The sequence below is a fragment of the Metarhizium brunneum genome, chromosome 1 (genome assembly GCF_013426205.1).
Source record: "Metarhizium brunneum chromosome 1, complete sequence".
Classification (NCBI taxonomy): Eukaryota; Fungi; Ascomycota; class Sordariomycetes; order Hypocreales; family Clavicipitaceae; genus Metarhizium; species Metarhizium brunneum.
The window spans coordinates 7,414,238-7,428,959 of record NC_089422.1 but is presented as its reverse complement, the minus strand read 5'-3'; the positions used below and the strand labels follow the sequence as shown (position 1 = coordinate 7,428,959).

Genomic DNA, 14,722 nt, shown 5'->3' with positions numbered 1-14,722 from the left:
CCGAGTCGCAGTCCAGTCTCATCGATCGGGTGGGATCCAGGTCTTATTAATATGGCCAACGAGAGCGACAAAACCTGGACCCTGCGAATTTGGTTCGCGAGCAGAGGCTCTCAGAATGCAGATGCAGATGCAGATGCAGATGCAGATGCAGATGCAGATGCTGATGATGCTTGATGTAGATGCAGATGGGCATCGACATGGGAGCCCAAAAGAATCCTAACCAATAGGCAAAAGCATCGACGTACTAATCAACTGGAAACACTAGCGCACCCCGGAGTTTTGGTGTCATGGTGGCGCCCGCCTCCAAACATCCCATCACAGGAAGGGCGTTGGCCAGATCAGATTTTCAGGGTCCCTTCATATGTATATCTGTTTGAGCAAGCCCTCGTCAACGTCAGCACCCATCTCTGTCTCGACTTTTCACGGGAAACTTGCGCCGCCACATGAACCCATTATCCGTGACTATTTTTAACTCTCAGTCATAATTTCTTCTTTGGAGCGGGGAAAACAGACCAGCAAAGTAATGAAGGTCACATCGGTACGTGCCGTCCATCATCGTCATCCATGGAGCTTTCCCGCCTCATCACGCACCCGGTCACCCGCTGACAACACTTCCAGATATATGTTTATCCTATCAAAGCCCTTCGTCCAATTCGCCTCGACGATGCCCGTCTCACCCCCCAGGGCGTCCAGTATGACCGACGCTTCATGATTTGTCGCGCCGACGACACAGACCCTTCCAAGCTCACCAAGGTCCAAATTGACAAGGTTTACCAGTGCGGCTTGTTCAAGCAGGAGATTGTAGGCGACAGCGTTCACGTCTCGTATCTGACTCCCGAGGACCCTGTCGTTGCTGCGCATCCGATGCAAAATGAGGTCCTGGAGGTCCCGCTGAGCCCCGACACATCTGATCTAGAGACGGTAGATGTCGACTTACACCTGAGCATGGTCACTGCGTATCGAATGGGCGCCCGCTACGACGACTGGTTCACGGCCTGCTTCGGATTCAAAGCCGTATTGATCTATATCGGGGACGGAAGGCGGCCAGTCCTCGGAACCTATGCTCCCCAAACAGACGGCCCACCTCAGCAAAGAGGTTGGCTATCCTCCATATCCGGCTACGTAGCTGGGACATCGAGGCCCGCCAAGGACAAGCCGTGGCTTGCCTTCTCAGACCTGGCCCCCTTTCTCGTCGCCTCTGAAAAGTCCCTTGCCAACGTCAAGGCCAGAATGCCCTCAAGCGACGTCGCAATCACAGCCTTCCGACCCAATATTGTCGTCGACGGAGAAGCAGACTTTGACGAAGATTTCTGGGCCGAACTCTCCGCCAACGACCAGCCGTTCCTCACCCTGACCAAGATGTGTAACCGCTGCCCGTCCCTCAACGTGGACTACGACACCGGCAAAATAGCCGAGGGCGAGAGAGGCACGGTCCTCAAGAAGCTCATGTCCGACCGACGGGTAGACACAGGTGCCAAATACAACCCCGTCTTCGGAAAATACGGCTTCCTGAACGAAGGACAAGAGAACATGGTCCTTGCCGTAGGCGACGAAATCACCGTCACCAAACGCGCCGACGAACGACCTATTTTTGACTGGCCCCTGCGAGCACGGGGTGCCCAGCCGCAGTTCTATCAAACGTCCTAAAACTAAAAAAAAAATTAGAATGGGGCGAGGGGTTGCAAAAAAGGGAAAAGAAAAGGCCGACAATAGTGGCACTCAGAATTTAGAGCAATAAAGTGTTGTCGTGGAGAGTACGCCGGCCTGGGGAATGCAGTCTGCTCCTCTCGTGAGAAAAGCTGAACTTGCACAATCCGAGTTGTCTCACGCAAGCGGAAACAGTTGCAGCCCCTGTTGCGCCCATTACACGCACGCCCCCGCTTTATTCTGTGCTGATCATTGTTTCAATGACATTAATTCCACCGGGCCGTTGAGAGAGGGAAAACAAGAGACAACGAAGTCTCACTTGCTTCAACGTGTGACGCCGGGGAGTGAAGAGCCTCGGGGGAAGGGGGGGGGCCAAAAACCCCATTACAATCGATTTGTACGCCAGGACAGGAGACGGATGGTATTGTTCACCGAGCTTCGTGGGTCTACGCTGATAATGGGGATATTTTCTATTGAATAAAACAGAAACAAAGAACGAAAGCATCATAGGTTGGAGACAACAGAATGAATTGTATGCAAGAGTACTACTGCTTCAATGACCTAGTTTATGCAGAAAGGCGCACCCCAGGCTTGTATCGTACAATACTTGACTCTTCAGCCAACCGAGGCCAGAGAGACTGTGTCTAATTTCCAACGTCGAGCCCACGTCGAGCCCACGTCGAGCCCACAAGGCGTTCAAACGCGGGACTCAGACAACAGCCACCAACGGTCAGTGTCACACATTGTGCCACCCAGCTGTTTGGATCCTGCATAGGCTCGGGTCTCGCGCCAGTTACACGATGCCTTCGTTTGAAGACTGCTCGGAGAAAGAACCAGGCGTTTGTGCTTTGCTGCCGTCGAATGGGATTGTGTTCCTCGGTGAAACCATGTATGTGCGTGGGACAAGAAACGTAGAGCATGTGTTACTCAAGTGTTTCTAGAACATATTTGACAGTTCCAATAAGGTGTCACAGATCAGTAGCCCGAATCCAAGTAGAAACGGCTGACGGCTCTGTGACAACAACTACATATGCATGCTCATGAAGGAACTGTAAATTTTACGAAGCAATTGGCTTGATCATGTATGTACCGGCAAAGCAAAACATCATCAAAGTCTTCGATAGCGCTGCAAGACTGTTTCCACATTCATCATTACTGCATTTATCGCACACATGTTCCGTTGCAGCTTGGAAGCCACACAATATCATAAAATATCATTTATATTTTCTTCGCGTCTCATATCCTGGCCTGGGCCGTAAATGCTATTCTAACCCCAAACACCGAGTAAATTCCATCATTGGTAGCAAATTCTCAAGTAGTATTCTTATGCCCACATGTGATACCGCGCGGCACTGTATTTGCCTGAGCTATCAGCGGATGAAACAATGTAAAACGAAAATTTCTATTTAAAAGATGAGAGATAAAAGAGGAGAGACGAAAGATGAATGCTCTTCATTGCCGAACGCCGTTGAAAAGTGCTCCGGGTACACAGAGGACGTAGCCGAACAAAAACCGCAGAACAGCCTAGCGTATCTGGATAGAGCACACTTGACTGTTGGTCGTGACTCCTATGCGCTATGTGTGGTCTGGTGTGCAAGCTTTGACCATTGGCTTCTATGCCGCCTGTGTGCATGCTCTGCACACATGCAGCTTGCAGTAAACACACTCGAAGATCATCCAATGTGGCCCTGAACAACAGTATTTGCAAATCCATTGCACCAAGGTTGTATCACACTTGATAAGGCTGAAAGAATGAGAACACGAGTTTGCCATGGCGTCTGTTGTATTTGGCTGATAGGGTTCCCGTCGTCAAATGTTATTGAGCTTGGCAACCAACGCTGGTGATGACTGTCCGAAAAATGTCGTTGTTTTCTGATTGTCCTTGGGCAAGCGTGACCAGAATGTATGGGAAGTGATGAAACGCTTCACACGTTCGTTTGTAGTTGAGGATCAAGCAACACAAGGGTGCTCAAAGCTTGTTGCGCCGATGGGAAGCTAACAGACGGGACAGAGAGATTATTCAAGTTGAAAATACGGACGAGGAAGAAGAGATCGCAATGGGGACGAGAGGCAAAGCTTCGAGAATCGGTAGTATTCGAGTTGGAGGGATGCAGTCCGACAACAGATGGCGGGAAAGAACCAGACCTTATATACTGCCCTCGAGTATACCAGAAGGTGACTGAAGACGGCTGTGGAGGTCTCTCATAAGCGAAGGACGCTTGAACAAGCCCCGTGTAAGCCCAGTCCTGACGATGACAGGTTCAACGATGCGCCAAACAAGGCCGTTGACGGCGGAAGCACACGCCTACGTTGTAACGCTGTGGTCCTGTTTGAGTCTCAAACGAGAAACTTCGGGGATTTCTGTAAAGGCCCGAATTTCCAACAACAAGGGCAAGCTCCCGGGGAAGGGTTGCAAGACAACGCCCAGACGACGAGGACCCAAGGAGCAAACGGAGCCCACGGAGACTTCGGATACAGATGGCGCTGCTCAAAGTCAGGTTTTGTTCCAAACTGCTCGAAGCGGGCGCCAGGGATGTTTGTACAATGTACAATGTGGCGATGGTGACGGGTGCCGAGTTGAAAAGAAGAGATCGAGGTTCATACCCGGACGGCAGCTTGGATGAACCAGAGTCCAGACACTCCCGGTCAAGCTGGCCAAGCTCCTGTCAGTCTAGAGTAACAAGAATAGGGCAGGCGGCGCAGGCGAAGCAAGGCAGGTGTGAGTCGTTCCATGCCGGGAAGGAGGCAACAACCGCTGGGCAGCGTACATGCCTAGACCGTCGACACCTAGTTAGTAGTAGTCAGTCCTGCTCACTTTGTCACTCTCGAGTCAATCCTCACTCCTCCATCCCCAGCACCCGAGCCTCGAAGACGCCGTGCCATCCACCCTTTCCACCCTCGAGCCGGTTTAAACACTAAATTGTCGAGCAGCACATGGTAGCCAGTCTGCCCGTGATGGTTGCCCAATCAATAAACTGTCAACCTTGTCCCCTGGCGCCCAAGACACCTGGAAACACAATCGAGCCAAAACCCTGGCGCCTTGGGCTAGTCCGGTGGGAATCCCGGTCAATGTCATCGATGAAACGGGACTGGCGTGCTTCCAGAGACATGGTAGCGGGTCTTTGATGGTGCAGCGCGTTGCAGTCATGCGGCCTAGCAGTGCTCGCGGCCCATGCAAGCCCAAGTCTCCCTGTACGGGCATGGAGTCCTAGTAGTACTACTACTTGACTGCAAAGGTGGTGGACGGACAGGGCGGAGCCACGGCGTTGGAATCAGTAGTGGCAGGGTATGTTAGGATGGTGCTGCAAGGTGCAGGGTGCAGCTGGGCCATGATGGCTGCCACGTCCTAGCATTTGATCGCAAGAGGCTCGCCGCAGCGGACAGGATGGACGGTGCGTGCGCGACCTGTCTCTCCTCAAACTAACTCGCCCATGGGCCATGGGGGGTGTATGCTTCGGCTCTGGCCTCTCCTCCTGACGACTATTTTGGAATACAAGTCAAAGCCAAATCTGGAGACTATGGACAGTTCAGCAAAGAAGCAGACCAACAGCGCGTCGAGTCGTTGCGGGTCTGGTGGCATTTGGTCGACCTCGAAAATTACGGCGGTGCAAGAGAAAAACCTGTTCAAGCTCTCCTCGCTGATTGATCACAGAGCCTTCTAGACCTCGGAGCCGTTTTGTTGGCCCTGATTCTTGACGACAGCACTCTGCTGGGGTTGGGCCTTTGATCATCTGGCTCGCCACCTCCTTTCGACAACGGCGACAAGTGACGTGCAACATTGCTAGCAACGCTACAAGAAGAGTCAATCAATATCACAAGCACTGTCACAGTTGCTCCAGGGGCAGACGTAGAGATTTGGCAACTCGAGGCAGCATATACCGTTTGGCACAGACACATCCTAGTTGCTGCGTTTCCACTTGCGGCGAATCGTTGCCGTAGCCCTGCATTTTGCATCATTCCGCATGAAGAGGCTGGTGCTCTGGCGCTCTCTTGTCAGCAATCCACTGACATTACTCTCTACTGTGCCTCACCCGACTCAGCATGGTTACATGTGCATTTCTGCCCGTCGTTTTCAGCCTCTGGTTTCCTTCTGGACAACAGCCAGCACCGAGAAGGCCCTTGTCCTCCAATTGCCCTGCCGTCGCCCAAGTCCGTTTGAAACTTTAAATGCTTACCGAGGCCTGAAAAGGTTTGCCTATTTATGCACGACGATCGAGCGGAAACGGGGACCAGTGGTTTGTGGGACCTGTCAATCTCGGAGCCTGCCCCTTTACTCCATGTCATTTCCCTGTGCAGTGCGGCGCTGGGCTCTCTCGGTGCCTGTACCTGCGTGACAATCCCGGCTTTGGTCTTACACATGAACCTCTCTGGGAGTTCTTGAGTCTTACCAGGGGTGCCTCCAAACGGACGCGCCCTGTGTTCCATGGAACTTCTTTTGCCCTTCTACCCCGTTGCACTAATAAGACCATCCACGAATGCCAGTGTTGGCAAATGCGCCCCAACACCAGCAAAGCAAGGATCGGGTCTGATTACATCAGTACGGAGTACTGTGAGCATAAACGACGCCCAAGGTTCTGAGACGTCTAAACGCATGGCATTGTATGCCTATGTTGACTCATACTGGTGCACCTATCAACCACGGAGGGGGATATTGGCAAGTGTTTAGCCGACGTGTGGACACGGGATGCAGCCAAGGCGAGGCAAGCCATTTGAGCAGCCCGCCGAGCCACGTACGTACATATGTATGTAGGTGTTATGTATGTATGTAATGTCCATGTCATTCCTCACTTTCCAAAGACAACAGTGTCCCCCGATCTGTTGCCGATCGCAAGCCGCAAGCAGCCCCAGGGGCCAGATGCTCTGGTTGCCATGTTTCTACAGGGATACGTACGTACCCTCGGTTTGCTTTGTGTCTCATTCCTGCTCAGGTTGGCGCTACTTGGGCACATCCTACATACATACAACAAAGCACCCCTGGCGCGGAGACAAGAACATGACGTTGGGCCGTCTTGTGCTTTATGCTCACTGGTACAAAATGCAATTTCGAAACCAGGCTCTCCAGGAATGGCATTCCAACTTGAACCTATGAAATACAACCGAATACATCGATACTGGCGGCTCTATTCATGCAGCTGTGACCGCCAAAACTTGTCTCCCCATTTCGACATCTCGGGACGGGACGATCCCTGCATAACGATGGGATGTTGATCCTCGCAACTAGACACTCGTCGAGACTTGATTGCGAGGCAGCCGAAGTGTCTACTCGGTAGATGACAGAGGAATGGGGTGTTTCCAAGCCCCGGTGCCGCCACTCCGCTCCTGAAGTCGGGGAACATCTAGTAAATGATATTTCCACACGGATTATGCCGTCATGGTGAGAATCATCCCACCTTTTTTTATCTGATGCAATGGGAATACGTCAAACGGCATGGCCGGGCCAGGGTGGTTTGATTCCATAAGCCAAGTTGGGCGACTGCTCACCGTGGAGCGACCGAAACGAACCCACCTCGGGAAGAGGCCTTCTCTTCCGCGCGAGAGTTTTTCGAGGGAGAAGAGGGACGCGAATCGGCCAAGAACTAACCAACTGCTATTTTCGTCCATGCCGGCCGGGGTACAGGATGCCTTGAAATGTTTCTGCCCCATGCGCCTCTCCGCCGCCAAGGGTGTCAGACCTTGTATCCCCACAGCAGACGCGGCCCCTCTAGCTGCAAGACCCCTGCGGACGTAATGATGCGCCCTTCTGTCGCACGATGAATGCCGTACGGTACCTTTCTTGTTGCAGCTCTCCCTAAATCAATGCAGAAGTCCTGAGCGACGACCAAGGACATTTGGGGAACCGGAGTCTTGGCATACCTACGCACGCGTAATCTTGGGTCACACGCTTGCGATGTTTGATTCTGTTTTTTTTTCGGTTTCAGGGTAAGTCGAGTTATTATCCTATGCAAGTTTCTAACAAATTTCAACAAGACCTAGCAAGCCGGGGGAGTTGGACATTTAGATCATATGATCTTTTTTTTTTTTCGTTGTTGAACATCACTACCTGCATCCGCACACAGCGGCGTTGGTGTTCAACACATAACTACTATAGGTACTTACCTTGCGTACTCGGTACTCCGTACAATATAATATGATACGAGTGGGCACTGCTGGTCAAGGAGTAGTATGGGTTTCCTCCCATGCACTCTTTCTGTGACTTGTGTCTAGGCTAACTGATTGTCCCATGGTCGTGTTCATGAATTGTGGGCGAACATGGGTCAATGTTGAAATTACCAGCATCCCAACAGCGGCTGCTTTACAATAATAGTACACCCTCACATCTTGTACTCCAAAGCCATCGCCCTCTCAGGCATGTGAATGCAGCGTTTTGTTGTACAGAGTACTCCGTACCCGTCAAGGAAAGACTCTGTTTATGTATGCTGTGCTATCCTGTACAATTGTGTTTGCACACTCGTTTGTTCTATTCTATCCCTTTTATGCACTCCGCATGCTGCATCGCGAAACATGTCTGTGTCTTTGCGTCCAGTCTACAAATCACCGGACATGCCGATGATATGTGCCCCACTGCTGCACTCCTTCAAATGCGCTTCGTCGAGTATATCCAAATAGCTGCCACATGTACAGTGAATAGCGCTATTCAAGGTCCACGGCACATGCTCGTCAATAAAACAATCTCGCTCAGAGGCACTCCTGGGTTTTCGCAGTTGCCAAACAAGTATTGTCCTGTCATCACAGGCAAGGCGCCGCGCCGCTGTGCTCAGCTGTATCCTTCTCATTGACTGACGTCGTATTCTATGTTCCCAAATCAGGACTACCAGAAAGCAAATCTTTTGGTGGCAGAGATTTCATCTGTAGTAGTTCATGGTCACTTGCTAGCCGTTCTTGCTCCTCGAATGTGAAAGCGTCCGATAGATTCACCGCTAGGAATGTTTTGGGAAGTTTAACTCTGGGAAAAGAGGACCGTCATCAGCAAACTAGCGGACAGACAGACAGACAGACAACACACGAGTTGCAGGAAAAGGATGACACCTACTGGTTGAATTTGGCGCGAAGTGTCTTGATGACTTGCAGCCAGTCTATGTGTGGAGTCAAGCTGCGTCTCGGGGCGCAGCCAATGCAATGCCGGCTGTCGAGCTGCACGTGCAGGGGATCGAAAACGTGGCAACCAGGACTGATCGTGATACGGATGCTGTACGTAAATGTCGACTCATCGCCAAGCGCGCTCTCTGCTGGTGCTTTGGTCTCAGATTCGTAAAGCTCAAAACAGATTTGGGACAGGTAATCCAGCTCGGGAATCGTGCTGCGGTTAATTTTCGTTTCGATGCCACCCTCGATGATGGAGTTGAGCAGGGTGTAGATGTGGGATTCTTTGGTGAAGTAGAAGAAAGCCTTAGCATCGGTAGATGCTTGCATCTCTTCCAAGTCCTGAACGATCTCCTTCAGAAGTGGAAGAGACGTCAACAATCCAATTTCGAGCTTCTCACTGTCGGAAATACCGTATTCCTGAGGACAAATGAAGTCAAATAACACCTTTGCTAATCTGTATAATTCCTGCAAAGGTTCGGTGCGCGGATCGGACTTCATGGCTGTCTGATTGGCCCCTTTGTACAATCGGAAGTACTGTTCGGGCAAAGCTTCATCATTCGTGTGTCTGAGGCTGTTTAGGAACGATCGTCTGCGGAACAGCTTCTTGACAGATCGATTTGCAGCGTCTGTCTTGTCAGAACCGTCAAAGCTACCGTTCTGGCCCTTCTCACCTTTTGCATCTTCGGAAGCTTTGGCCTCATCGATATCTTTCTGCTTTCCCTCCATTTGAGAGTACTCATCCTCCAACATGCTTTTCGGTGGCGTGAAGACCCATTCTAGGAATTGTCGGTTATGAAGTGCGTCGAATTTCATCGTATCATAAAGCTCTGAAATTTTGCTAGGGTCTACCTTATCACCATCGCAAAATTCAGAAAACAGCTTATCCCATCGTTCACGGAACAGCTCAGCGTCCTCGCCGCTGCACCATCGGGATTGGATACCGTTGACAGCGTTCGCATGTGAGAGAGACGAAATTGATGCCGAGGAACCTTCCATGCTTAACCTCTCTGAGCTTGCGTTGGAATTGGCGCCGAGCGACGAAGCCGCACCATTGTACAACTTGCCGTAGTTGTATTGCATGACACGCCTGTGGAAATTCATGAGTTGAACCACCCGAGTTTGGACCTCGGAGGGTTCAGGCATATTTTCGGGCCAGGTAAACTGGGCTGGACGCTCGTTGCCCTTGCGGAGTAGGCCCTTCAACTTCTTCTTTACTTTGTCCATTTCGTCTTTGGCAGCATTTGAATCATCCAGTAGATCCTTTCGCGTAGTGATGAAGTCTTCAGGCAAGTCGTTTCGGTCCAGGAACGAGCAAGCCCAAATTTGAGCGCTTGCGCTCACTCGTCGTTCGGAGCTGCTAAAGACATGAATTTCGTCAAAAACATCCCTATTCAAGAGCATCAAGTCATTGCGCATATTTTCCCCCAGCTCTTGTGCTTGGTATCGTGCTGAGTGTGTTGGCTCCCCACCCCACTTGACAATAAGCTGAAGTTTGTCAAGGACCAAGCTTTCCTCAGCAGCTGTGAATTTGGACATGGTGACACCAGAAAGGGAATCATGTCGTTTGGAGCTAGACCGTGGTGTGCATTCACTGCCATCACACTCCCCTGCCCTACCTTTCCTTTCTGGGGGGGATTCGGCCATGTCCAGTACCGCCGGCACCTCGATAGAGGTTGATACTTCATCAAGCCTCTTTTTCCGGAACATTGGCTTGATCTGCACCTTTGTGCCTGCCCAGCTGCCCTTTTTCACTAGTACATTGCGAAGAGCCCTGAGTTTCCCCCGGTCCTCTATGCCAGCCTCATACGCTACGTCGACAGCCTGAATCACGCTTGCCAAAGCAGCTTCCCCTATGAGGAGCACTTCTTCCTGGTGACCTTTAAGAAGGGCAATAAATGGATCAGTATGAAACGTGAACTTATATTTTTGCTTTGGCGTACGGTCAGCATGTCGGATGACACAGACCATTCCTTTCAACTTCCAAGAATGCTTAGGCGGGGGTGGTGGTTGGGTTGGCGTCTCTTCACTTGGTGCTTGCGTTGGTTGAGCAGATATAGGTGCGGACTGAACAGATGAGGCAGCTGTAGAACTACCGGGCAAGGCAATCTCTGAAGGTGGCGGAAGAAGGGGACTCGCGGAGGTGCTTGGAACGGTTGAATTGAAAGTGCTCTCGGGACGAGGGGATGTTGTTTCGCCGGAGAGTTTCTGGCCAGAATCTTCATTTTGAGGCTCCGTCGTTGTTGCATGTCCCCTTGTAGATCTCGACGTGGATGAGGACGCAGGCCCTGACTGTTGTTCGCGCTCCCTGCCCTGCTGTACGATTTTGGTCATCGGGTCCAGGTCTGTTGTTTCTGGAGAAGGCAAGGGTGGTGTTGCCCCTCCTCGACGTAGCTTGTCCTTGACAAAGAGATCTCGGAGAATATTGGCACAATGCTCGTAGTAATCGTCATTGTCCTTGACAAAACTCCAGCCGTTGACATCGATTACGTAGCTCTTTCCCATTGCCCTGAGCAGATCAAACCCGCAGACACGCTGTCCAAATGTCGTTGAGATTCGGCTTGCCACATCTCTCTCCTCGTTACTGAGACTAGTCACGTAGCGCAACTCCTTGCCATGAGTGTTTCGCCTGACGATGCCATCTACTACCGGAGACTTGCGAGTTTCTGCATGGCAATAGTTGGGCCCAACAGTGTATGCCTTCACATCCTCGGCATTGTCTACTTGCATAAAGCTCTCGTATACGAAACTCCCTTCTGGCTCAGTGATTGCCCTAGGTATCGTGAGATCCGCAACATAGTCTGAGCTTTTGTTGCCAATCTTTCGAAACAATTTTCTGGCGCCGCCCCCGGAACTTTTCGCGAAGTAAATGATAATGTTATGGTCTTCACCGCTGGTCGGCTTCTCGACAAAAGGCTTTTTCAAGACACGACCGTCCACACTCAGCGTATCGCCATCGTCAAGTAGCTCAACCTTTGACGGCCGGATCGCTGTCGTAGCGTCTGCGGGCTCTATGGTTATGCCAGAAATGTCTTTGATGTGCTTCACCATTTCTGGTGTCAAGACTTGCGGGCCACCATCACGATTCACTTCCAACCGTTTTGGCGTGCGAACTTGGATTATGTCGAGAAGGCGGAGGCAGACACGCCGGTCCCATAGAACCTTTTGCATAGGCACATCGTTGACGCAAAATGGTTTTCGTGCCTTGACATATGCGATGGCCTTTTCAAGTGGGAATCCGTCGGAGTAGAAAGAAATTAAATAGTCACTGGGTGAGGTGTTAGCAAAGTGTGTTACTTCTGAACCCTTGTACGTGGGAATCTAGGCTACTATGCTCTTTGTGTTCACCGACGAGGGGCAAGGGGCGGCATACCACATGGGCCAATTCTCAACCTCTGGAACAAAACGAAGTTAGCCTTTATTTTCTTTCTCAACCACCCGAGGTAAGTTGGTGGAATATGTTTTTACTTATTCCCATAAGAAAAAGCATTGAAAAGGAAAGGGAATGAAAAGTTATACATAAAAAAGTTACACACACACCTTCGTCGAGAATAACCTTGTCACCAAATACGACGACATCGAAATCCCGATTCGCAATAAGACGGTTGAGAATGTTTCTGCTAGGTTTGCTTCTTGCTTTGATATCCAAGGCACAAATACCGATTGTGCCCCAAGGGGCAGGTTTTGCTAATAATGTGTCAGCAGCATGCAGGTGAGGTGAACAGTTTTGTTATTATTTTGATTTTGCATTACCCTCTTCCTTTTCACGGTGCGCACCACGGTCGCTTCCTTGGCTATGGGTGCTAGTTGCGGTGCTCCCACTGAAACGCCTCTTGGCTCTGCTACGAGATCTATCGGGTTGGGCTCGCATATTGGAGTCGGTTCGCTGGTTTCTTCTCATCAAATCGAGGGGTTGCGAGGTAGCATCTCTCGTGGCGAGGTTGTGCTGGCCGTTGGGGTTGGATCCATTTGGAGACGACGTTGCAGCGGCCGCAGTGGACAGACCAGGCTCTGGCGGTGTGCCGGCAGATGCTCCTTTGCTTGACGACATGAGGCCAGAAACCGACCGCGACAGTGTTCCTGAATCAGAACCGTGGGCCGAAGAAGAGTAGTTGATGATGCCCCTCGCGGAAGCAAGAGAGTATATCGAAGTACTGGACAGGCGCCTGGACTGCAAGTCGGACAGGGAAGACCGCGCCGTCAAGGAGGGTTCCGGCAACCACACGTGAGCAGCGTTCTCTGCGTTGAGCCCAGCGCGGATCCGCAAGATGTCGGAATGTGTTGGCGAAGGGTGTGGCTCTCCAAAGACGAGCACGTCGCTGCCGGCGTCTGATATACCGGATTGGGGTCGAGAATGCCAGGAAGGAGAATGAGCACCTTTTACAGGAATCGGGGTTGGTTGCGAGGCAATAGGGAAGGAGAAGGGCTCAGCATTGGTCTCGGAGGGGACAGAGTCAACATAACGGCTCTGCCTGCTGGCGTTGGAGGCTGCTATGGAGGATGCCGAAATTTTGTGAGAGTGGGCACCGGCAGGCGAAGGCGAAGGCGAGGCTGTGGGTCGGCGTTCTTGGTGTTGATGCTGCAGCTCCTGCTGCTGGCTGTGTAGTGATGGCCCTGATGGGCAACGCTGGTGACCTTGTCCAAGGTTAGCTGTGGCAGAGGGACCTGGCCAAATCTCGCGTTGTGTGGAGGAAATAGAGGATCTGGGAGACGACGGGTCGTCAAGAGAGACGCTCTGCTCCGGAGGCTCCATGGCGGCGGGCCAATTGACAGTGGCAGTGGCAGTGGCACTGGGGCTCTCTGATTATAGAAGCGCTTGAGACCAAAAAAAAGTTTGTTGCCAGCCAGACCAGATGGAGGCAAACGGATGGTCGCGGACCTGAGCTAGTTATTAGTGGTTGGAGGTAGCAACTGAGCGAGACCGGACAGACGAGGTGGAAACCTATTTGCCCAACGGCATCAACCATTGAGGTAACTTGCCGTCTGAAATTCTGGAGCATAGGAGACTGATGCAGAACATTGAGTCCGGAGCCCAAGGTCTGAGCTCAGTTGGCTTTGCCCTGGCGCTTAATGCTTGCAATTGAGTCTGGTCAATTCAATGTCCAATGTTGACACTGCACACACCAGACTGACTCGAGTACCAGCGTTCAATGTCAACCACAACGCCGCATGCGTCTGAACCCCGCGTCTTAGATGTCGTCGTGCAGCCGCATTTCAACACTTGCAATCAAATGAGGCAATGACTCTGGATGACAGCGGAAAGCAAGTTTGATACGGCACCCCCTTCGATGCATGTTTCCAGAAAGTAGCGTCAAAACACAGACAGCAGCCCGCCTTTAAGCTTATGCGTGGCCAAATGTATCCCGGCGCCGCCAACGGACCCCGATGTTCAGCACCCAATCAATTCGACAAGGGAATTGAAATTGCTGGGGGTTGTCTCCCATGCAGCGCTAGTCTCGTTCCCTGCGAACCGAACAACCGGACTCAGGCACGATTGCGCCGGACTCGTCGACGTTGTGATGAGCATGACGAGCGTGACAAGCGTGAAGAGCGTGACGAGGATGTCGCCTGTGCTCCGTACGGAGTACCAGCTGACGACACGTCGACGTCTGGACCGTCTAATGGCAGGGCAGGACCGGGGCATGTGCTCGTGTCTGGTGCCCGTCTGGGTGTGCTCGTGTGCTCACAGGGCAGGGCGGGTCCCTGTCGGCAGTGGTCTGGCGGCCTCGGGGCTCGGAACCAGACTGTGCTCCGCGCCGCACTCTGCCCCTCCTCAAATGCATGCTCGTGCCTTCATTGGCGAATTGGCTTCATCTCCAGTGCTTGCCAGTTGTCACTCGGAAGTGGAGCAGAAACCGGCAGAAAACCACCAACCGCTACTCACCGCCCAAATTTTTCAAGACGTTGCAGCTCTGAGGCTTGCCAATATTATTGCACGCCGCTGATGCAGGTAGATGGTCTCAACAACGAGCTTCTCGCCCCTTTGATGACCAAG

At 51.8% G+C, this 14,722-nt stretch overlaps 2 protein-coding genes across 2 annotated transcripts; one reads left to right on the top strand and one right to left on the bottom strand.

Moving 5' to 3' along the window:
* Positions 1–523: 523 nt before the first annotated feature.
* MTARC1 (Mitochondrial amidoxime-reducing component 1) lies at positions 524–1,647 on the top strand (the record flags this gene model as incomplete). The annotated part of the gene is made up of 2 exons (XM_014692808.1): positions 524–538; positions 619–1,647. 2 exons carry the CDS (start codon positions 524–526, stop codon positions 1,645–1,647), a joined length of 1,044 nt encoding a protein of 347 aa, XP_014548294.1.
* A 7,026-nt stretch (positions 1,648–8,673) lies between these two features.
* On the bottom strand, positions 8,674–13,480 carry VIP1 (Inositol hexakisphosphate and diphosphoinositol-pentakisphosphate kinase; the record flags this gene model as incomplete). Its single annotated transcript, XM_014692809.1, has 4 exons — positions 8,674–11,995; positions 12,101–12,122; positions 12,268–12,414; positions 12,481–13,480. 4 exons carry the CDS (start codon positions 13,478–13,480, stop codon positions 8,674–8,676), a joined length of 4,491 nt encoding a protein of 1,496 aa, XP_014548295.1.
* Between the last annotated feature and the right edge of the window lie 1,242 nt (positions 13,481–14,722).